The 25,459-nt window shown below is 44.1% G+C and overlaps 1 protein-coding gene across 2 annotated transcripts in view; it reads right to left on the bottom strand.

Annotated features, from left to right (window-relative positions):
• Positions 1 to 2,995: 2,995 nt before the first annotated feature.
• Positions 2,996 to 25,459, bottom strand: part of ACER3 (alkaline ceramidase 3) — a 252,810-nt gene continuing 230,346 nt past the window's right edge. For both annotated transcript variants that reach the window (XM_085623262.1, XM_085623263.1), the window contains exons 9-11: positions 17,787 to 17,891; positions 12,934 to 12,979; positions 2,996 to 4,409 (exon numbers count right to left, since the gene is read on the bottom strand). In XM_085623262.1, the coding sequence (XP_085479388.1) occupies positions 4,356 to 4,409; positions 12,934 to 12,979; positions 17,787 to 17,891 (205 nt within the window). In that variant the 3' untranslated portion in view covers positions 2,996 to 4,355. The remainder of the gene's footprint in view (positions 4,410 to 12,933; positions 12,980 to 17,786; positions 17,892 to 25,459) is intronic.

The following is a 25,459-nucleotide window of genomic DNA, read 5'->3' on the forward strand; positions in this document are numbered from 1 at the left end:
CTAGGACCCCACATCACAACAAAGAACACAATTGCAGTACATCCTTCCTAACTACGGGTCCCATCTTTGGACAGCCCTCCTGTTAGACTTGACCATTACCTCTAATGTTGCTCTCTCTGTAACTCTAAGATGACAACTCCTCTGTGCTCTTAATCTTTGTCTGTCTACTGGCCCCCTCTCTCTCGGTGCTGTGCCCTCTGTTCAAGTGCCATGCTGCCCTCAGGCGAAGGCTGTACTTTCAATAAATACAAATAATATGGTAGAGCACACACATAAAATCATGCACACATACACATACTATTGATGTGGTCTCTCTGCAGCCCGCGGCACTGAAAGCCTGGAAAACCATAAAACAACACAGGCAGAGGTATGTTGCACAAACACACATCACAAAAGGTCTGCAAACTTTAGTTATGCCTGTTTGAACGTGTTAGCTTATCAATGGCAGAGGGGTTCGTAGAAGCAGCCATACTGTGCTTTTACTTCAAACAATAAGACCCAACAGGATGCAGGATTTGTTTCAATAATGAGATATGCTTTTCCAAACGTCACCTTTGAAAGGCGTCTTGCATTTGATGTTATTTTAACTATTCTGTATATTATTTAGATAGACATGAATATTCCGGACTGATTTTGCATAATGAATAAAAGGTATTTGTTTCCTCACTTTTACATAATGTTGCTTCTTTTATTGACCTCTGCATGTTTATAAATGATAGATTAATTTATGCCACCTAGCAAATTATGCAACTCAGGAAAGGATCCACTTTGTCTGTTGCCACCTTCTATGTGGACTCAGAGGTAGAGCCGCGCTAGGCTGCCAATCACGCCGCCTACCACTCCCCGAAGGCCGATCCACACTGTACACAATATGGCCAAGAGAGGAAGAGCAGAAGGGGACTTACCCAATGCCACATTTTGAGGCTGCTGTCCTGTGGGCTGATCGAAGGCATGAATTACATACAGACTGAGCAATGACTGGAGAAAGCTGACCAAAAGCCCCTCTCCAGGTCTTATTTTTATGTATGAAACAAAACAACAACAAACAAAGCAGTGTTTTATATCAGATCATAACATTTTCCAAAATCGTTGCATTGGCGACCATGAGTTCAGAATCCTTAAACAATAGATATGTAATTTTTTGAAGAGGTTCAGCTTTCCTGTTTGAGTGCTTCAAAAAAGTCACAAGAAACAGGTTTAACAATGAAGGAAAATATTAAGCGCTCTCAAACCATGTAACCCAAGTACGCGTATGACCAGCCAGGAGTGGTGCTTTATGTATTACAGTGAATTTAGAGTGTACTTTTTATTAGAGAGCCCATATCGGCCGATCCCCAGTCAAGTGGTCTGAAATTAAAACAGAGCATACAAAAAGCACATTTTGAGAGTCTCTTGTAAATGCAGGGAGTCCTTAAATGAACAATAAATCAGTTCCTTTCCAAGTTATTGTATTTGTCACTCTATCCTACATTATTTCCATACCAATCCCCCACCCAGTCAGGTGTGGGTTCCACTTCTTACATTAATGTTGCTTCTTATCTTATGTCATTATCATTGATAAGTGCAGTTACCTCTATGTATGTAGCTTCTTGGTGTAAACCTCTTATAGCGGAGTAGTACATAAGCTACATTCCTAAGAATATGAGTAATATCTTTAGAAAGCATGGATTACCTAGTATAATGAAAATGTAGGGCAAGAGAGTTCCACCTGATGTGTTAGATAATGCAGCTGCAGTTCGGTAGATGTAACACCTGATTTATTCTCTAAACACGGATACGGGTGTCACTATAGGGTACGATAAACATGATACAATTAGACCTGGTCATGTCCATGATGTATTAGGATAGGAGGATAATGAAATTATAAACTTACTGGAACAGAACAACATTATTTCATCGTTCTACCACATATTGCCATACGAAAGCCCTGAAGAAGGTAATTTCATGAACGAAACACGTTGGCTAGAGGCTGTTTTAATGAAAATGGAATAAAGAAAGAAAAATAAAGAAGATTCTTAAAAACTGGAAGCTTTGGACTGTTCATCTTTGGGTGCACCTTTCCATATTGTTTTCTCTAGAGAGAGAGAAGATATTTTGGTTCAGGAGGGGTTGCATCAGTGTAACATCTTGATGAAGACATGAGGACTACCGTCATAGAATGCCGGCTGCACAATACAGAGTGGGAACAATTCACAAAGGCAATCCAGAGTATGTAAAGTAGTACTACTGTATGTATATGTAGTTGTGGTCACGTATAATACATCACATTGAAATGAAAAAGAGAGAACACCCCTTTTAAGCCCCTTCCTAAATGTGATGTGCAGCAAGTCAGTAAATCAATTCTGAAATTTGGAAAGGCTTTGTGACATTGGAAAATGGGTTTACTAGTTAGCAAAAATTTGTTTTTGTTCACAAAACGTGTGAATATTTGCAAACTGTAGTGTTTGTGACTTCAAAATGGCTTTCCGACTGCAAAACTGCAATGTATCTCAGGTCCCAGCTCTTGTTCTAGCACATACAATCATTAACTACCACCTATACATTGGCCCCGTACCTACATCTACAGGCTTGCGAAATTATATTATCTGTGTGCATTTGTCCCTTTCCCCCTCTCCTTTAGCTTCTTTCTCCATTGTCTTTCTTTTGTTTATGTACCTCATCTCAACTATCCATTTGAAGATTTAACTTATGGTTTTCACTCTTTTGCTTCCATATTTAATCATTTTGTGTGAAATGAATGTTCCTTGTTTTTCTCCTCTCATATATATTGTCTTTCTTTGCGAATACACATTTGCAAGCGTTACATGAAAAATCTGAAACCAATTACCCTGGAGGCAGTGGAACCGGGAGGACATTTGGCTCTTCGGCTAAGATTTGCTGTTAAACCCCAGACTAAAACACAGTCCACTCTCACAGGACATTAAGGAACATCACGAGCAGCATGTCAGATGACCACTAGACACTCCAAACACGAAAGAAATAAGCACAAGTTAAATATGGAGATGTAAGTTTTTATTTTTACATCACTTGGCAAAACGAGGGTTTGACACCGGAGGGAAATGGAGGAAGAAATGGAGATAATACAAAAGACTTTGATATTTTGCATTGAAATTTAAATTTGTGGCGTGAAAGTGGATCCTGGTCTCCAGGAGGAATACTTGCATAAAAAGCCCTAAAATGTGCCCCGAGTGGATGCATATTCTTAAACATTCTCACCATAATGGATTTCTAGCAAGTTGGAATCACTGACTATCAGTTTACACCTTAACTAGTAGCTCCACTGACAGTGAGAAGAAGCCGGTGCATGAGTGTGGCAAGTTCTCCAAGAGCAACCACGCAACACTGCTAGAAGACAAAGGCCGAAGTCTGCGAGCGTGTGCAGTTTCTACACTCGTATTGTGCAGGACGTGTCACACTGCCGATAGACAGTGGACCTTAAGACAAATTATTTTTGCACCACTGCAAAAGGCTTCTGTTGAAAAGAAATGCACATTTAGCTGATTGGGTCATCCTTTCTTTACTGAAGTTGTTGCGTCATCAGGCATGTGGCAGTAAATATGTATGAGTTGTTGTGCCTCCTATATTGGCAGACACCACAATATTTTTTCTCAATGAAGAGGTCACGGACAGCAAGTTTAGGAAGCACAAACGCAGTTGTAAAATAAGACATGCCTAAAAATAGCTGATTTAGGCCAACTTCACATTGCTGTTATTGAGAACCAAATACAGATGTAAAACAACTGAGGTCCATTAACATAATACAAGTACTATGGTGTCAGCAAAGTACAGTCCTTCCACAAACTATTAATTACACAATCCAATTTTGATCAAATGTCCATATTGTATATATACTTGGTCTTTAGTTGTGATGAATGGGCAAAAGTTTAATTCAGGCCACAACCTCCTTCTCCTGCTGCATTTGTTCTGAATAAATGATCTTGATTTCGTTTTTTAAGAAATACAAACCAATAATCAATAAAAAACAAAATGTACATCTCATCTCAAAAAACGTCAATTTTCCATGGCCACGCACAAACCCAACTTGCTTGCTTCCACCCAAAAGGCCAAGCCTTATATGGGCAACGGTCCAAAATATAAAAGAATATCGTATTCATTAGGTTTTAACACCATATATTCAGAAAAGCACAGTTCCCCATGAATCATCCACTCCTCTTTGTGCTGTACCTGGCAGTACCACTTGCAAACAATTATACATAAATAGTCCCTTTACTGCAGTGGAATTTGGCGGCAGTGCTTCATATGACACTTCTGCATGATCACGCAACCGGAATGTCTCCATCTTTCAGCAAGTTTTGCCTTGGTTGCCTTTGCCATCAGCAGCATGGTCGCGCCCGTCAGTTCTTCTTTGGCCGCTCAACAAGGATCACGGGCCATATCCCAAAAACAAACTGTTGAAAGGTGGAAGAACAATACGGTTAAGTATATCACTTGTGGCAGATCAAACCAAGCCCATTTTAAAAGACACGTCAATCCCACAGACGCAGCAGCCAGGTACAAAGATACTGGAAGGAGACAGGCGAGGACTCTCAACCGAGCACTCCCATTTTTGGACTGTGTGTCTTACCAAATGCAAGCATTACAGATTTCCTATGAAAAAGGGGACCCAAGCAAAACGTCTGTCCCACTAATGTATGCCTATATAGAATTCTGGGATTTTTGTTTAAAGATGGTAAGTATCGGATTCCACTAGTATCTAAAAGTCTTCAGATTTGGTCATGGAAAAGGTACATCACATCAACTCAACAATCAAATGCAAGTGCTCAGTATTGATCCGAATGTCACACTGTGCATCAATTTCCAAACCAACAGTAATGGAATTTAGCAAAGGAACCCAGCAGGAAATCACAAAATTATTGATATTTTATGCTACCAAGTTTGGGTTCATCAAATGTGCTCCGTAAAGCAGTAGTAGCTGGCAAGCCAAATGTTCAGCTCAGCTCCCATGCATTCCAAATTTGTGAGGGTACAAAGTATTATTTAAAAATATATTATGAAATATATGTTGACTTATGCTTGTGAAACTTTCAAATTACTAACAGAACACTAAGAGAATTTAAGATTTGACCCACAATGTTACACTGCTGATAGTAAAATATTAATGGGAAATGCTGCTAATCATTTTTATTTAACATTATTTAATAGGTGTCTAAAACAAGAGAATCTCAGGCACTTTTGGCCTGATCTATAAAGCTTTACTTTGGAACAACTTGGATAGATGCTGGGAAGCATCTTAGATATAGACTAACACTTTTATCACATTTATTACAAAGGATAGCACTTTGAAAAACGTAGATTTTCCTGGTTTATGCATTAAAATATTTGTGAATTTCAATTGCGCACAAACATCTTAAAGCTGTTCTGAGAAAGAAAGCTCAACAGGACTCAAGTTTATTGCATTAACCACAGTTTCCTGGGAACTTTAATAAGGATTTTAAAAATATATATTTTTATTGTGTTTCAAGTTTCAGGAGAAACATACAACCTGCAAATAGTAACGGAAGATCGCACATCGGTCAGTCATGAGAAGTCTAATTATCACAGACTCAGTGGTCACACATGTCAGAAAACATCGGGTGTAACGGTAAGTGTTTCTCTTCCCCTGGTTTACTAACAGTAGCTCAGTTCCCACGAGGCACTCTCGTAGCGGGGCCCCACAGGACACTGCTAATTCCGCTTCCCGTCATCCGAAATCTGTGCATCTTCGTCTCGATGGGCTATACCATAGTGATTCAACCAGCTACCCCAGATCTTACTGAATTTCCTTGGGCACCCTCTACTCTTGTATGTGACTTTCAGCCGCCATGTACAGGTCCATAACTCTCCTCCATTCGTGGAGTGTCTTGTGTACCCCAATGTCCTGCCACGTCCCTCTTTGCTACCATTAGCCCCAGGGGGCTAAAGAGAAATTGAGGTCTGTCCACATCAACATTGCATGGGATGCCCAGAAGGATGAACTTTGGGTTCACTGGAAGGGATACCTTCAGTACAGCATTCAGCTCTATAATTATCGCACCGCAGTTTAACTGTATGTTAGGGCAGCCCCATAGCATGCTTAAAAACTCTCCCACTGCAGTCTGGCAGCACTGGCAGCTCGGGTTCTCAGCCTGATCCATTTTATGTAGACTGGCTCTATCGTAGTATGTCCTGTGAAGGATTTTATACTGAATGAGGCGCAATCTGGCTTTGATCGCCACTTCTGCATCAGGGCCGCCTCCCAGTCCACGTCCTCCATAGTACCCAGCTCATCCCCCCCAGGTCTCCCTAAGTTTGCCAAGAGTGTCAGGCATGTTATGGTTCAGCGTCTTGTAAGTGAGTGACACTGCCTTGGTCAAAAGCGCTTCCAGAAGTACTGCCCCTCAAGTGGAGCATATTCTGGTAGGTCCATCCCTGCCACTCCTTCCAGCCTCTATGCATGGCGCAGCTGGGCATATTTAAGAAATTGGGATCAATGTAACTTGATGCCGGTACAGAAGGTGGAAAAGGATTTGAGATCGCCCTTATCAATGACATCCCCAACAGTGGAAATCCCCAGCGTATCCCAGGTTTCAAAACCCTGTAGCTTATCCAGTTCCTTGAGCCAGTTCCCTTTCCACAGCAGAGTTGCCATGGTAATCGTATGAGCCCACCCCAGTGTCCTAGTTGCTCTTTACCACAATTCCATGGTAACTCGTGTCATGGGAAGCAACCTAGGTGTTCCCTTTCTTCCATATATATATAGTGCAAGAACGTGTGGGGTGTCAGTGTTTCCCATTCTAGTCTGTATGTGGGGTGATCCCCAAGCCACATGTATCCAGTTGTTAATGGGAGTCAGATGCGCTGCCTAATAATAGGCTTCAATATCCGGCAATCCCAACCCACCATTGTATGGATTACGCTCTAGTGTCCTTAGGGCAATCCTTGGGTGCCCCCTTAGCCACAACAGTGATTGTAGTTCGAAGTCTATTTCCCCGAATATTGTTCTGGGAAGAGGGTGATTTGTATTCTGGAGGACATATAGAAACTGAGGCAGAGTAATGATTTTAAATATGGCCACCTGGCCCATTATGGTGAGGGACAGGTCTCTCCATCTATCCGCATCCTGCTTAAATTTGTTCAACATCTGTAGAATGTGGTGTGTGTGGCAGACCCCAGCATGGGATGTGAGAAAAAAAACTAAGATATTTAAAGCCTTCCGTGGCTACTTGTAGGTCCCCTGGTAGGCAAGGTCACTCCACTATGCATCGAGGGCTGTGCAGTACAGATTTGTGCCAGTTGATCTTCTAGACTGAAAACCGGACAGTCGTCCATTATTTGGAATAAGGTAGGAATCGTGGTGTTGGGTTGTGTTACAAATAGGAGAATGTAGCCCGCACACAGGGATACCTTCTCCTCGTTAGGAGTAGCCCTGAAGCCCTGTACCCAGGGTGCTGTCTAATCATACACGCTAAGGGTTCCACTATCAACGTGAACGTGAGTAGGGACAGGGTGCACCCCTGTCTAGTCCCGCTACCAACAGGGAAGTCCTGGGATAGCCTGCCATTAACCCGCACAGCCTCTCTGGAGGAATTGTATAATAATGTCACCCATTTCCTAAAGTGTGGGCCAAATCCAAATTTGACCAGAGTGGAATCTAAAAAGGGCCCGTGCACCGCGTCAAATACTTTTTCTGCATCTAACGACAGGAAGACATATGGGGTGTCGCAGTCCTCGACAGCCATCAACCAATTGTGTGTTCTGCAGAGATTCCATTGAGTGGCCCGGCCGGGCATAAACCCAGACTGGTTAAAGTGGACGAGGATCGTTAGTATGCGTAAAAGTCACGTTGCCAAAATTGTCGCTAGGATTTTGACCTCTGTGTTCAATAAGGAAATGGGGCAGTAAGAGTCACACCTATCCCTAGGTTTACCTTCCTTATGTATGGTCACTATTGTGGACGTCCGGAGGCCTAATGAAATTATGCCCTTATTATATGCGTCTTGATATAGGGCTAGTAGGTTGGGGTTCAATAAGTCTTTGCATCGTTTATAGAGCTCAGTAGGTATTGTGTTCGGGCCTGGGGTTCTTCCTGGGCGCAGCATAGCCACAGCCTCCCTCGCTTCCATGAGTGTCCGACCTTCATCCAGCCCTTTCATGTCGTCCTCAACCAATATGGGGGTCTGAATGTCTTTTAGATAGTCATCAATAGAGGCTGAGCCACTAAGTGGTCTCATTCCGTAAAATGCTTTATAGTGTGTGGCGAATGCTGTCATTATCTGCTCGTCAGTGGAGTAACTCTCTGGTAGTCTACAATGGATCTTTCCCATCTAGCCTCAGCTTCTTTCCTGCTCAACCAAGCCAACTGTTTTCCTGCTTTGTCACAGACCTCGTAAAGTCGGTGTAGAGTAGCTAGCCTCTGTTTAGCTACATTGTGAGCCAGGTCACGGTATTCCAATCTAAGGGCTTCTAATTGCCGGGTAGTCAATTGGTCTGGCGTGGCTATGGCTTGCCTTTCTAGGGCAAGTATCTGGTGTTCCAGCTGCTCTAGTTTCTCCCTACCCTTTTTCTTTTCTCATGCTATACGGTTTTGGGCCCTGTCTTGCAGTACCATTTCATAACCTTTAATAAGGCTTTTGAACCGCCATTCATCCTAAAGAAATTTACAAGGGTAAATTATACTTCCAGGCTCACAGAATAAGAAATGGTTGGATTTTGCCCTTGTAAAAAGTGGTTTTGAATTTCCTTGTGGGCAAATGTACTGCTTGGGACAGGTTTGTGGGGGCTCATGAGTAGGTCCACCAGTAATATTTGATGAACCTAGAATGGCTTTGTTCCGGACAGGAGTACGCATTTGAATATCTGATGCCTGTTTCGGGTTATGGAGTATGCCCCTCATGCTTTCCCCAGATCGGTATGTATGGTCCTGGATCTGAATAAGGCATCTGACTCCCTCGACTGGAGGTACCTTGTGTGTTCCTCCAACAGATGAGTCAGACGTATGCTCAAGTTTATTCAACTGCTTTGCACGCTTCCTTCAGTGAAGGCGCTTCTTGGCCAGCATATCTTGGACACTATCACTATCTACTGGAGCACCAGAAAGGCCGTCCATTTTCCCCTCACATCTTTGCACTGGCAATGGAGCCAATTGACATTCGTTTACGCAGCGAAAAGGTTGCCGGAGACATCCCCCTGGAAGACAGAATGAACACTGTATCCCTTTATACAGATTATGTGCTGTTATACTCAAAGGTTATCGCTGCAGGCTGCACAGACATTGTGATAACCCTAGGTGTCTTTCACAAAGCACTGGGCCTACAGGTTAACTGGCAGAAATCCTGCCTCTTCCCTTATGCTCCACTGCTCCAGAAGGGACACTGTATTAAGGCATCAGTATGCTCCAGCGGCAGCGACATACCTTCTAATACGTGTCTATCATGAAGATTCAATTTTGCTTGATGGTAACGTGATGCATGCTGCCACAGTGCTCTGGAGCCAGATATCGTTCTAGTGGTCGCTACCGCTGGCAGGGCAGGATCGGTCTAAGATAATCATACTCCCTCGATTATTTTTATTTTTCACTAATCTGCCAATCCATCGGTCTGTAACATTCTTCCGTATTGTTGATACCTTTCTGGGAGCTCTGATCTGACGCAGAGCATGGCATAGGGTTGCATTAGCTAAGCTTCGAAGTCCCACTGACATGGGCAGTCTGGATGTTCCCCATTGTGAACATTACAATCTTGTTTCTCAGCTACAGAGGCTTTGCTGCTGGGTCACTAGTGCCTGCCTTGAAGACACTGTAACAGCATTGGAACCATGAATACCTGCCAAGGTGCTCCAGCTCTTTTGTTCAGTGGGGCAATCTGCCCGGCCCTCCCCCCATCTATTAGAGGTAATTTACATTTACTATTGCAGAGCCTTGATCCTCAGAGCGCGGTTTCTCCTTTGTGCATCGGCCATCCTACTCCTGAGCATATTGGGTGCGCTATTGCCAACCTGAAGCAATGCCATAGCCAAGCCTGGAGACCTTAGGCCACCTTTTCCAGGCCAGACACTTACGGACACATACTCACCTTTGAAAAGCTTAGGGAAAAATACAACATACCTCAGGGCCAATTTTTTACTTATACCGCATTAACTTATTAATTGAGATACTGCTGGCATGTCACAGCTGAAGAACTTCCTTTGCATGCGGTAATGCAAGTGGTACACACTATGGGCACATGCTGGCACTTCATTAGGTGGCTGGCTAAGGTGCTTGTTGCCCACACGCTGTTCCCCTATTCCAGACAGATAGGGAGCAGAAATCGGTAGAGAGTTCAACAACAGTGAATGGGGCCATATACCGGCTCACCCCGCTGCGGTATCTAGCAATATAGTTCTATGTTCTGCATAGTATCTTCTTGACCCCATGGAAGAGAAGATCATTCTTTCCGGGAACAAATGCTTGTTGTCCTCGATGTCCGTTATTAAGTTTGGAAATGCAGCATTTGTTTTTGACATGCCCAGGGTTGGCCCCTTTTTGAACATCGGTAGTGATCAATTAGGCCAGCTATCAGGGCATAGCAACCTGCGTAGTGGGGATGTTTGCACCCTATGTTTTTTCAAAAGCTCCAAAAACACAATGCATCGACTCGTTTCCTGGACTTATATCTTTTGCTGGCAAGGCGCTCTATCAAATTCCTGTGGAAGGCCACTATGCTTCTTTCAGCTCTGCGTTGCTTCGCTCAGTCGTCTTTTGGGTTGAAGCGAGTATGCTACTCTGGCACGAAGAGATTAGGGGGCTCCTGAAATAGCTCTTTTGCTGGGACAAGCTCATTGCGAGTTAACAGGCTCAAACCAAAGACAACACCAAGCCTGGGCAAAGCACTACGCTACGCTCGCGTAGTTTGCGAAGTTCGCGCTACTTCGCACTACGCGAACTGCACGTAGCACAGTGCGAACACGCGTAGCGTAGTGTTGCGTAGTGCTGCGGTCATTTTTTGCTTGCTCGCGGCCCTCAACGTCAAGTTGGCGACCGCGAGCAAGCAAAATGACATTCCGGCGAGACTTTTTCCTTGTTCGCGATCAGCAACATCAAGTTGGAGATCGCGAGCATGGAAAATGAACATCCCGGCGAGATTCCCAACGCGAGGAGGTCAGGTTTCTCATTGCAAGTGGTCGCGTATGCTCGCGACCGCTCGCGATGAGAAACTACCAGTTCGCGTTGAGAAAGCTGCCGCTCGAGTAAAAATCTACTCGAGCAGCAGAAAACTACAGCTCGCACTGTGCAAGATGCCATTTTCAATGATTGCACAGTGCCGGTTGCTTGTCTGCACTGTGCTATCATTGAAAACGACATCTGGCACAGTGCGAACAAGGTACTACGCAGTTCGCGAAGTGCTACGCGTAGCTCGCGTAGTGCGAACTGCACTTTGCGTAGCTTCGCGAAGTGCTACTTCGCGAACTACGCCCAGGGTTAGACAACACCTTCCCTCTGCAGAAGTGCCATCATGTACCAAACATGCTATCTCTTAACTACTGCCACCCCTGCTTAGAAGCAACTATTTGTCACTGTTACTTGCTCCCTTCCTCATGTGGGCACATGCAAAACCCTAAGTAGTCTCAACTCCCTATTTGCATGGCTTTTCCCCTCTCGTTACGCCACTCCACGTGGCAGGAAGAGTCAACATTGTTGTATTGAGTGCATGTAATCCACACTGTTTCTTTCCACAGTAATGCTTATGCTGATCCAATCGTTCATACACTAACTTGTATGTTACTAGCTGTATGATTGTACTAATGCAATAGTTCAACAAAATTCAAATTATTCAGTGCTGTTCTATGATAATAGCTGGACCTGCTGATCCATCAAGTTCCACAGAACAGAGCCATCCACACCGATATGCATTGCAGGATACAACGCTAAAAAGTCCTTGAAAACAGAATGGGAAGTGAAAACATCCTATATGCCCGTCCAAAGGACCAGGAACTAGCTGGTATAGAATCCTTTAAGTGTTACCGCCTGCTGTCGATCTACTTACTCTGCCGGAAAAGTACCTTCACGTGTAATGGATCTACTGGGTTGGACCACAGTAACTCAGTCTTTGACTTCCAGTTCGATGCACATTCTGTACAGGGAAATAGTCACTGCAGGTCATCAAGCTCCCACCATTCTTTGAGGATAACCTCTCAAATAGCAGGAACAAAGGGATTCTAGAAAATTGAATGTGGCCGATATTGTTGGTCATTGAGGACAATGGTGTAGATCCACAATAATGGGAAGCCTACACATGTGCCGGACATTGACACAGCCATAATGTGGCCCCAACTAAGCCAGGGATTTACAAGGAGGAGATGAACACATACTATTGGTCCAGGCAGGACTAGAACAACCAGCACAGATAAGATGACCCCCGAGGAAGAGCTTAGATAAGCCTTTTTCCAATAACGCAAAGGGAGACCCGTTTCCAAAGGACTCAGGCAATAACTGAAATTTGAATAGGTTGAAGGTCATTTTGTATTGGCCCAAGCCTGGGCCTAATTCTTTTAAAAAGAACTAGAAATGGAAATTATAAGATTGGCACCTTTCTCAACATAATGAAGTACCTCATTCAGTGTGGGAGCAGAACCATATAGTAATAGTTCTCACTGTTTTATGTTTATTAATTTTGAAAACATGCTTAATCATTTAGTGTGAAAGAGGGACCATATAGTACTAGTGCTTACTGTTTTACATTTACTAGTTTAAAAAGCATGTTTACTTAAATGACATTTTGTTAGTATTACACCGAAATGAATAACACTGCCTAATCATTTTTATTGCAAGCCTAGCTAAGGAAGGAAAATGTATTTAATATAGTGAAGAGCCTACTAATAAACACCCTACCTTCTCCTTCCTTTATGATTATGCAGCAAGCAAAATGTACTATTTTCAAGTTAAATGTTATTTTGAATGCACTTGATGTAATAACTTACCTTCACTTTTGGCCTGTATTTAAGGTAAAGTGTTCTTGTGTATAGGCTGCAAGAAAAATAATTGATTTTATACTTTTAATACACCTAAATCAAAAATGCACTGAGTAACAGATATTAAAAAAAATAGGCACATAACATTTGCATGCAATATTACTATGCTCAGTCAGACCTCAGGGCTCTATATCTGTAGGCACTTAAAAGCAATCAAAGACAATAGGTAAATCAGAATCAGATTTAACAATTTCCATTTATAGGAACCAAAAATGCAGGTTCTTGATTGAAAACATGGAGAGCATGCCTTTTTTGAGACCCGAAGTTCAAAAGAAAATAAAAGGTTTAAACATCAGTATGTGCTACAATTCGGAGAGCAAGGCATCCAAAAAGTCACACAGTGGTATAAGAAACTCATCCTGATGGTCACATAGCAACTGGAGAGTTTATACAAGTGACCAGACGTAACATAGTTCTCTTTGGGAGATAAAGTCTAAATTTACGACCGTTATGGTGATTCCCTATTTGATAATGATACAATACTTATAAAGTGTGAAGGTCTGTCTGACTAGTGCGTCCCAGCGCTAAAATAGTTACTGTCAGAGAGATCTAATGAAAGATCTTGTACAGAGTGATACATGATACAATAAACGTAGGAATTTAAATCTGATGAGTACGCTACATCAAAGGCCACTGGAATTCTAAATTAAGCATCATATAACTCTGCATGTTATATATGCTTGCTAACACCATCCTATTAGAAGCTCATTAACTAATCTGGCATTCTCAACCAACCTACAACTCGGCAATCAAACGCATCTTCTGGGAAGTGCGTCGGCTAATCTGACATTCTAAAACCAAACCACAACTAGTGGCAGGACAAGAGCAGCAAATCTATGAAAGGAAAAATAATTGTCCAAGGATTTACATTGTGAAATGACAGGGAAAATAAGATCAGATCACTGACTCAACACGATATTATGAAGAAGAATGCTCATCACCTTGGAATATAGTAAGGTATTGGACCTCAAATTGGTGAGACGGTGAGTCATAATATCCTACCAAAATTTACACTGCTTTCACCATAAGATATTTGTGTCCTATATCATGAATGTCCTATTCAGCTGACATAACACATGATCCTGTTTTGTACATTAAATCGGTTCCATCAGAACAAAGATGCTTTAACAATATTTCTAAAGCTTACTGATTTTTTTAATGTCTAGGCATCATCTGGGAGTGAACTCCTAAATTGAAAGATGCTTGTGTCAAAAATGGTCTACCAGCAAAGGACATTTCAGATATGTAGAACACTAAGTTTAGAGTCTGGAATTCCATCAATGACCATAAATTGTAGTCTTTGAAGCTCAACTGAACAAAAAAGGACTACAACTCTCACAATCTAATACATTATTAAATGAAAGCCCAGAATCTGTAAATTATGTTGACACACATTTATGGAAAGATCTGGTGAACCTAGTTACACTGTAGTTCAGTATGATCTAGTTTTACTGATTACATTTACCACACCAAATATTTGGTGCTTATGATGGAGTTCCATCACTTTTTTTGATTACCTCCTTTAAAAGGTTTTTAATGTGTACCCCGTTGGTATTTTGCAGCCGCATTGATGAAAAATCACAAAGTCACTATGCTACAGTTTCACTATTCTGCTTACCTAACACTTTCTTTACCCTATAATGATATTTGCCTACAGGCAGGAAGAGTCCCATACAAAAATTGTTTTAATGGGACATGAAGTAGATAAGAAATTAATGACTTACTCCAATTAGGCAGTTCAGTTGTAAACAATAAAAGAACAGCAGCAAATGCCTTGTCCCAAATGTGGAGACAGATGTATAAACAACTGGTCACAGATTGCAACCAGTCAAAAACTTTTTTATGAAACTGACTTAAGCTTTAATAGGTCGGTTCCTAAAATTTCAAATTGTCATGGGTCACAATCCGACCTACCTTATGATATTAAATCGTGACTCACTACAACTGGAGGCCTTAATAGGAATGATGGAGACCACCATATTTCTATTCGCTTTTAAATAAAGCAAACATTTTTGTTTTTTAAATGCTGCCCATTTTGTTGAAAGGAAATGGGGCTATGTTTAAAAAAGAAGTGTTTTGTTTCTTTTTGTTTAAGATTCGGCATTGATCCTCTGGACCAATGCTCATGCTTTAAGAAACCTTTTTAACATTCACAAAGGGGAAGGAGTCCCAAGGAGAGCCCTGGACCTTTTGCTGTTGGCGAACACATTTCTATCTCCTTTAATTTGGCAGTAAATGTTCAATGATCTGGAACAAGATACTGCATGCAAAATATATATATGTAAAACACCAATTCGGTATTTGGAAGGGATGTCTACAACACGCCACTTCCAGATACAGAATCAGTATTAATTTGGAATCCCATTGAAGGAGTAAGGAAAATGGTATTAGTACATAGAAAAAAGCATTTTAACAGTTGAAAAGGCAGAATTTGAGCATTTGCGACTGTTACTAGGCTTAAAATATCTTGTCCTAAGTTCTTTAAAACAAGCATTTGCAATGCAATAGGTCTCGCATTACTGAAAGTTTGAGCTATTGGCACTGCAAATAATAATGCACCACCAATAGCTCAAACGTTCTTTAATGCGAGACCTGCTGATTGTAAATGCTTGTTTATTACTAGTTATAGTGAGAGGGGAAGGTGATGCGCATAAAGATATGACTTCCAGATATCTGGAAAATTGAATTACGTGTGATGAGCTGCCGTGGAGGCAGGCAGGAGCGTAGCTTGTTCAATAAGACAGTTGGGTGTGAGCTTCAGATTTACCAACAATTAAGCTGACATCATGAGAAGCAGTGCATGAGGGGGGCTTCAGGGTCAGAGAAGGGAAAAGGGATTAGCGCCTGGGTGGTAGCTGTTTTTGGTGCTATGGTGACCGGCGCACTCCCCGCTGTTAACGCCTGGATGGTAGCTGGTGTTGGTGCTACGGGGACTGGGGCGCTCCACGCTGTTAGCGCCTGGGTGATAGCCAGTGTTGGTGCTACGGTGACCGGTGCACTCCCCGCTGTTAGCGCCTGGATGCTATCTGGTGTTGGTGCTACGGGGACTGGTGCGCTCCCCGCTGTTGGCGCCTGGGTGGTACCTGGTGTTGGTGCTACGGGGACCGGTGCACTCCCCGCTGTTAGCGCCTGGGTGGTAGCCAGAGTTGGCGCTACGGTGGCCGGTGCGCTCCCCGTTGTTAGCGCCTGGGTAGTAGCTGGTGTTGGTGCTACGGTGACCGGTGCACTCCCCGCTGTTAGCGCCTGAGTGGTAGCTGGTGTTGGTGCTACGGTGACTGATGCACTCCCCGCTGTTAGCGCCTGGGTGATAGCCAGTGTTGGCGCTACGGTGACCGGTGCACTCCCCGCTGTTCGCACCAGAGTGGTAGCTGGTGTTGGTGCTACGGGGACGGGGGTGCTCCCCGCTGTTAGCACCTGGATGGTAGCTGGTGTTGGTGCTACGGTGACCCATGCACTCCCCGCTGTTAGCGCCTGAGTGGTAGCTGGTGTTGGTGCTACGGGGACTGGGGCGCTCCCTTCTGTTAGCTGGGTAGTAGCCTATGTTGGCGCTATGGGGACCGGTACGCTACCAACTGTTTGTGCCTGAGGGGTAGTCCGCAGTCTTGGACGTGTTGCAGACATCAGCTTGTGGTAGTGTGCAGATAGTGCTTGAAGCAGAAACATGTATTGCTTACCTCTGTAACACATCCAAACGGGTCCTCAAAACGGCGTCCCTTGTATGTTAGGGGCTGAAAACATGTACATTTGCATCTATGAATGATGCTTTTTTGAATAGCAGTTTGTGAAGCGATCGCTTTTGTAAAACATCGAAGCCCGCGGGTGCTGCGCGCGCGTGCCACAAAAGCCATGTGGTTTCAATTATCACGCCCGTGTCTGGGCACGATAATTGAAAACACATGTCAGCAATGCGCGTAATAGACACCAATAGGCCATGGGTGGAGCAATGCGCCTGCCTTTGGCCTATTGCATGCTCTCTTAAAAAAAAACATGCACGCAAAGCCCAAATGCGGAAGCCAAAAGGAAAAGTACACTCAGGAGCGTGTGCAATTCCTAAGTATGTTTTCAGACCCCCTACAAAAGGTCTCTTGCTGCGCGAGTGCAGAGACCTAAACATGTATTCTTTATCCTAACCGTACAACCAACAAGCCACTTAAACATGGTGAAAAGGCTACACTCCATACCACGAGCACTAAATGTGAGCACAAAACTTGCTGACTATCTTGCTGCATCAATCAAATAGTGTAAAATTCCATGTAGGATACCCAAGCCCCTTCTTCCATCACCAAAAGATTTGGAAGTGCTGAAAGTGTTTTGGACCAGTTGCTCAGGGCCCATAGTAGGTTGGCCCTGGGACATTAGGAGTAAAAGGCCTCAACCCCTATGGTTGGCCCCAGTCACCTCTGCTTGCCCTGTGGCTCTGAGATCTAACTTAAGAATTAAGAAGGGAGAGAGTAGGTATCCACAGATTCTAATTCTGTTAATCAAGATCTACCATTTATACCTAAATAAGTACATTTTGAGCACCCACATTTAAATCGCAAAAAACTGTCAACAAAAATATAGCCTAGACAGTGAGAACTCTACAAACTCAAGTTGGTATTCCAAACAGGTCAAGTAGGAAGAAGAGAGACATTTCCTGTGATATTCTGCAGACCAAAGACCCCGGCAGCCTTTTATCAAATGAACATCATAATTATTGCACAGAAAGGCATAAATTGTCACAGGGGAACCCCCACTCTGTAGGTTCAGAGACTCCACTGAGGTTGCGTAGTAAAGCTGGCAAAGAAATGCCAAATTTGTACCTGAAAAGAATATGCAAGTAAGAGCCAAGGCCAGTCAGTATATGCCACCATGCATGAAACTGTGTCACAGCTCCCAGGACAGGGGGCATCTTCTGTCGTAGTCCTCTGTTAGAAAAGAAGACGAGATACATTTGAAGTACAAAACGGAGGCAATAAGAACCAGATGCATAGATTTTACAGAAACAAAATAATTATTTTCTACCATGGAATACATGCCTTCTGTCACCACCATAAAGATTGGCTGCACACTGGGTGTTCAATTATTTGCCTTGGATTTTTTTTCTGGGTTTTACCAACTATATTCCATGCATGCATTTAACTCTTTCACATATGATAAAGACACTGTAAAGGGCACTCTGTGCTTTCACACAGTTTAACAAATGCTTCAGTAAGCAAGGATGGTCCTGGACTTGCATCCAGTTGCAGACTGCATTGCTGACTGGGTAGAAATTCCAGCTTCAGCCATTTCACTTGGTACTTTCTCAAGTGAGTATGCTGGATGTAAAAAACTCAAAACAGTCAATCTATTTCTTTTCAATTATTTGGAAACTGGCCAACACCTCATGAAACGCTTGAGGCGTACAAGATAGTATCAGGAGAAGGCTTTGTGAAATTTGATCTGATCTATGTGTTCTTTACAGTTGAAGGAAGGGAAAGGACACTTGGCGTGCCGTAGTCTGTAGTATTGCCCAACAAAAAATAATATCTCCATTTATACATTGTTATTATACACCTTTACAGGTTTATTTGTATTAAAACCCCATAAAACCATTACCGTAATCCTCAATAATAAAAAAGCAACTAAAAGTCATGCAAGACTTGAATACAATTATAATGAAATAATTAACACAACATTCATAACATTTACAAAATGTTCTTGAACATTTTTGGAATTTCATTTGTTTTGGGAGAAGGAACCAAATAGCATAACAGTTTAATATAACAGTACACAAGTTTCCCATAAATGAAGAGCCAGAGAGACTAGTAAGAGCTATTATTCCCAGCAGTTTCACAAGAAAGCATTAGCTCCTACTATAAGCCAGCTCCTAGACTGTAATGTGCCAGAGAAGAACCAGATACAAGGAAGATCTAAGGTACAGCCCCAACAAATTATGTTTGAACCAAGGATGTGATGCACAACTGTTAGAAGGTGGTTCTGACACTATGGGCCGCCCGGATTTTTCGCTTTTGAGCACCTTATTGTTGAGCTTTTACTGTGGGGGAGCCTCATAAGTTGGGACTCACCCACAGTGAACTCAGGATGGAAGAGACATGCCAGGGAAAGTCAGTGTGTTTTACTGTGTTTTCACTTCCTTATTCTCCTATGGGAATGTGGAGCCAGGGGCTAGATTAACTTCAATTAGGCCTACAGATTCCAGACACGCACTTAAGTCCAATGTAGCAAATGTGAAAAGAAGTATTCTGCAGAGTCCAAAGTCATATTTGTACTGCTTTTGGGTCATCCAGAACTGTCATATTTCTCTGAGCCAGCCATGACCAGACCCAGGCTGAGGGCTGACCTCGGCTGGAGGGATTGATAATCTTTCTTCCACAAGCTAGGGCCTCCTCTTCACGAAGAGAAGATGGGAGGGGCTATAGGCTCATCAATTAGCAGCTGTCACTGGGTGCCAGGCACCAGGCTGCACCAAGGAGGGAAGGCAGCGTGGAAGGAGTTGGGTTTCAGAGGCCATGTGGCCAGAGACACTGGACGACGCCATTTTGAACAAACCCAGAGGCTGGACAAGAAGGAGGGAGCAGGGGCAGGAAAGTGATGTGTCGCTGTTTGATAGGACCAACAGGGACTTCCTGCCAGCCCCCTACTCAACTTTTAAAAAGTGCTTGCACAGGAAGAGAAGCTCTCTCTGGGGTGTGATCGGCGGAGGCTGAAGGTGCTGGAGCCTGGCGCAATGGGCAGTTGGAAGGAGAGACCCCCTGACTGCCCCCAGGACCCAAACAGCACCAGAAGAAGAGTCCAGGACCGGTGCGCAGGAGCAGTGGCCTCTGCGCAGGGAGAAGTGAGGCCCCGAAGGAGAGCCAGGCGAAAGGCTGGTGCAGGAAGCCAGTGAAGACCGTTCCCTGCAGAAGGCACCCTCTTGGAGACCCGGAGGGCGAAGGAGAGTGCTCTCAGTGGCTGGGGGGCGCCACCAGGAGCAAGAGGACGCGAAAATGGAGGCGATCGGACCCCTGGGGGCTGAGATATGCCCCCCAGAAGGTACACAAACTTTGACATTTTATGCGACCGACGACGAAGCACGTGGGGCTCTGCCGCCGGTCTGGAAACTGCCCCCGGGGTGGGTCAGGTCCCGGGGGCTGCCCCACAAGGAAGGAAAGTCAGGGTGCGCCGTCTCGCACCCCGTGAAGGTTCCCCGCGGGACGCCAGAAGCCCACCCTGGCCCCCGCCGATGCTGAGTGAGGGGGGAGCGCCGTCGCGCTCCCCGGGAAGGTGGCCCTTGGCAGGGGGCCAGGAGCCCACCCTGGCCCCCACCAATGCTGAGTGAGGGGGAGTGCCGTTGCGCCCCCCCTGAAGATGTTCGGGGGCCCGGGACCCCATCCCCGGCCCAGAGGGTGGAGAAGGTGGGGGAAGTGCCGTTGCACTCCCCCCAAAGAACCGCTCCATGGAGGATGCGGCGTGTCTGCCCGCTGGAGCGGGCAGACGAGAAGAGTCGTGCCGGCTACCACGGCAGCACGTGAGGGTGCTGCCGCGGGGAGCCGGCGGGGGCAGCCGGGGGTGGGCTCACCAGGCTGCCCCCCATCTCAGAGGCATGCGGGGATCCCGGGTGGGACCAGGACCCCGAACACGAAGAGAGGAGGCGCGAAGGGCCCAGGTGGGACCGGGCCCCCCACCGAGGGAGGAAGATGCGGCAAAGCCGCCGGCACCACTAGCGCGGCTCTCCCCGGCACAGCGGGAGAGCCGCTCATCTTTTATGCATAGAAAGGAGCTGGAAGCGCCCCATAATGCCTTGCAAGGCATGGGGAGAACATCGTTTTTGGCGCCTGGTGGCCCCCAGAGGAGGAGGTCACCCTCATGTGTGAAAGAAAGTGCCTGGGGGCTGCAGGAGCACCGCAGCCTCCCCCAGCCTAAAGGAGAACAGTCCCCCCATAAGTTTCATGGGGCATCTGAAAGAATAACCCCTCAAGGGCTCAGCCAGCATTTATCACCTTCTGGGCTGGGACGTATGTTCTACAGCTGAGGGTGTACTACGAAGTGCATCATGGAGTGAAGAGCTGAGTTGGGGATGTCTGGAGAAGGGCATCCCCTGGAGGTGAAGTGGTGTAACTGCACTGAAATGCATTTACTAAATGGTTATTTGTTTCAGAGGGACTGAAATTCATTTGTTTAAGGTGATGTGCTGGTGTAAGGTGATGTCATAAGCCAAGTGGGGTTATGTTGCCAGACAGTCCTGCTAGGGTGTCTGGCTGTATATACGTAATCCTGTGATTTCATATGTGAAGCCTTTAGGGGCTGTGATTGCAATGCATTCAAATGATCAACTAAGGTGATCGAGTACTGTCATTCTAAGGTATGCGTAAACATGGATTCTTGCTGCTGCACTTAGGTGAAGACCCCAGACTGCTAGCCCTCAAGTAGGAGATGCTCAGTCAAGGTCATGTGTCCCAAGGCTGGTTTACCCCTTTTTAATGCTTGTTGAGGTAATGGGGTGGGTCGCCACTGGGATGTTCAACTAACTGCATTGGGGGCAAGTTGATGTGCATACATGGGAGTGGCGGTACTAGACCCCACCCCTCCTGCGGGAGGGGTGGAGATGTTATGCAATGTCACAAAGTAATTCCAACAGCTTATGTATATTTGTAAATTGGTGCATAGTATTGAGTAGTGTGTGTGTTTAATAAATGTACTCTTACTTTTATAAAGCAAAGTACAGACTGGACAATCAATTATTGAGTGTTATTTCTGCGCACCTGCAAATGGCGATTACTAGCCCACACCACCTCCCTTGATTAAGCCTCAGACTGCTCTGCAACGCTACCCTCTGAGAGTCAGGCGCTACAATCGGTTGTTTGGTTCCCAGTGAAGGACAAATGTAGTCATGTTATTTGTGAGGCCTCACAGATGCTGCTTCGTTTTCCAACAACAACCCTATGTAGAAAGTAGATGCTGAAAGTTGACCCATCAGGATAGTCCACATAATTAGGCGTCTAAGTTGAGATGGTGATAAATGCTCGAATGTCCCATTCTTCATGCATATGCCACGTTACATTGCATGCCATTACAACGCAAGTCGTAACAATGACTTGCTGTAGGGGGCGCTGGATTTTGGAATAGTATAATTTACTATTGTAATGGCATGCGATGTAACGTGGCAAATTCATGATCGCGATTTAAAAAATTGTTTTCAGCAGCAAATAAACAATTCCCATCACATTGTCTGTCCCCAAGGTTGCGCCCCATAAAGTGAGCCACCAAGACACCGAGCATTATAAACAGTCAAAGCAGCTGTATAGGCAAAGCCTCCATACTTGAAGTTGAAAAACTCCAAGCTGGCTGCTTCTGAACTCTGAATATTTCTGGGGCGCTTCCCAACTGTTTGATTACTCAATTAATATCTGGCAAGTGGGGCAAACTCCAACACTTGAGCCAAAGCAATTCCTTTATGAAAAATCTTTCAGTTTTTTTGCTGAGGCCACAGCTCGTCTCTTAGACTTTTTCACCTTAAGGCGTTTAGATCTAGTGCAGAACCTTTTGAACCCTGGCAGAAGAAACTCGAGGCAGGTTTCTGTGCAAGCACATAAAACAGTACTGGCAAACTGGCACTTTGTCCATTCCCAATTTTGAAACATCACACTATATTACCTAGGAGGCAGCATCAAGACCCATAATGACAATATTAAAAACAAGGGAAGCTAAAGTACAGCCTTGTCAAACTCCTTTAATGAGACTGAAATTCCTTGTATATTTTCTGTCCAGACCATATTGGGCACGAGGCTCTGTACTCAGAAGTACGCGGTCAGCTTCATCAGGCTTGGAACAAACTCCGTTGTCGACATGGTATTGATCAAGGTCTGTTCACCACCTCAAAGCAACTTTTCAATAAAAATCCTAGATAGATAGCCTGATTTCTTTTTAAGATGGAAAGATTGTATCCTAATCAACATTGAGATTGTGTGCTCAGTGGAGTACTTCCTTTATGGTACAGGGTGTAATGAGTGAACAGTTTGCAGGGGGATTCCAGCTGGAGTTAGTTCACTATATGCATTGAAGCTTCAACATTTGCTCTGTGGGAAGACGATTACATTTTTTAAGTAGTGAACACCTTACATTAGGTCAAAGAGTTAGATCCAGAGCTTTAGAGGCCCCATTGCATTGAGGTGTTAGATAATTTTCTTTTTGCTTCAAAGGCCAATATCGGCTTAAAACAGTCCAGAATTCCAAAGATTTTACTAAATGTTTATGTTACAGTGTATAGTAGAGACTTTGATTCTCCACCTTTAAATAAGTAGTGAAATACAGCAAGTACTAATGACCTTGAGAATTTCAACCATTATTGTTATATCGTTCATTGTTTTAAGCTTCTGTGATTTCTTGCGTGCCACCTCAGTTCCTACCATCTTAAATCTAGCAATTGGACATGGAAGGGACCAGCAGGTCATTAAATCCAACCTTATGGAGGATCTGCTAGGCACAGCGTTCAGTTTTGCTTTTACTAAAGATACTTTCCCAAGAAAAGTTATTGAGATAGAAGGAAAACATTTTTAGGGGACTAATCTCCACCATGTATTCAAACATGGACTCACAGGTTAATCGCAGAGGGCGCCAAGTTTCTCGTGACTCCGATGACAGGGGGGAGACACTCATTTTTTCACATTTTTGGATTTTCCAAAGGACAAAGTCAACACTTTTTCTAGTGCTTTCCTTTGAGTTAATACTATTTTTCCATTTCTATTTTTGGTCCCTATACCAGACTGTCTTCATTTTGTGACTTTTTTCTTCATACCTTTTAGTCCTTTTAACTGACTTGTTTTAGGCCTTTTATATTCCTACGTGGAACAACTTCAAAGTACTCCAAATCATAGACTGCATAGATATCCTTAGTTCTATATATCCTACAAGATACGAGGATGAAATTATACCATCCACTACCGAAGTAATCCTACTTTAAAAACGTATCCACCATCCCTATAATTACCGATTTCTTACGACATGGTATATCAATGTGAAAAAAAATGTACAGCATTTCTGAAAAGGGAGACATTGTCCTTGATTATTTTGTAAACTATCAATCAAGAAAGGGGTTTTCATTCAACTGTGGGACCAAGTCAACAATAATCATCTCTTACAAAGATAACACCATACAGCTTTATACCATTGCAGCCCCAAGGGTTGATGAGGGGTGAAACACCAAAACTGGTCCCAGGATGCTTGTTTTCGGTTAAGGGAGGATCCGGCTTGGTAGCTCTGGCTGAACTGTTCCCATGAGGAGCAGGGTCAAGACTGATTCGCATATGGCGGGGCCCAAACTTGGGGGGCGTAGTGAGCAAAAGACCGATGGATTTAACCCAAATCTCGACTGGGGGGGGGGGTGAATGTTTGATTTATTCAACATTCTGTCCATCATTTGTTGCCGCAACACTTTTCACCCAAAGTGGTATGGGTATGCCCAGGTGTGGGTCCCTTGCTCGCTGTGCCACTGGATTCAAGCTAGCCTGGCAGATGAGGGGTGAAACCCCGAAACCGGTCCCAGGATACTTGTTTCCGGTCCAGGGAGGATCCAGCTTGGAAGTTCGGGCTGGACTGTTCCCATGAAGAGCAGGTTGAAGACTGATTTGCATATGGATGGGTCCAAACTGGGGTGGTGTGGTGAGCAAAAGAACGATGGGTTTAACCCAGATCTTTTGACTGGTGGTGAATGTTTGATTTATTCAACATTCCGTCCATCATTTGTTGCTGCAGCCCCAAGGGTACAGACTTACCCAACAACAAGTGCTACCCTTACATCCTACTCTTGAACGACCATTCGGCAACCTTCAACAATGCCAACCATCAATCCCAGATTAACATCCTATGAACTTGCATGGAATATATAGCCAAAGCACGCTGAACAATTAAATCAAAATGGGCCAATCTGCAAATGTTACATTGTTTCATCTGAAAAATACCACAATCAAAGACATCCACCGACTTAAGGAGTGCTTGAACAATATCTAAGCCTGGGTGATAAATGCACACTTCAAACTAAACCTGACCAACATCAATTGTTTATCAAAAACAACAGTAAATATGCAGAGTTACCACCCTGATGCAAAACAAAGACATTTGGAATCACTGTTGACGGTGAGCTCTACTACTGTGATCTCTACTACAAAGCACACAACCCAAATATAAAGCATAAACCCTTTCCTCCAGGAATCTGACTCTGTAACCATGCTTCAAGGTCCAGTCCTCTTCTAGTGGGATGGTGGCAACATCGAAATTGCCAGCATCCCATACTCCATATTGATCCCCACCAAATGTGTTCCATTCAGCAGCTAACAGACTTAAAATGACTCTAGAAATTAGATTACATCCCTTCGACACAGAGGGACATGCACTGGATGCCTCACTAGGACTACATTATCCTCCAGACCTGATGCATAACCTACAGGGTACAAACAAACTGTGCACCAGTCTACACTACAGAAAAACTACCACCTAGGAGTCCAGCACAACACAAGCA

Source organism: Triturus cristatus, chromosome 8, assembly GCF_964204655.1.
Source record: "Triturus cristatus chromosome 8, aTriCri1.1, whole genome shotgun sequence".
NCBI classification, from domain to species: Eukaryota; Metazoa; Chordata; class Amphibia; order Caudata; family Salamandridae; genus Triturus; species Triturus cristatus.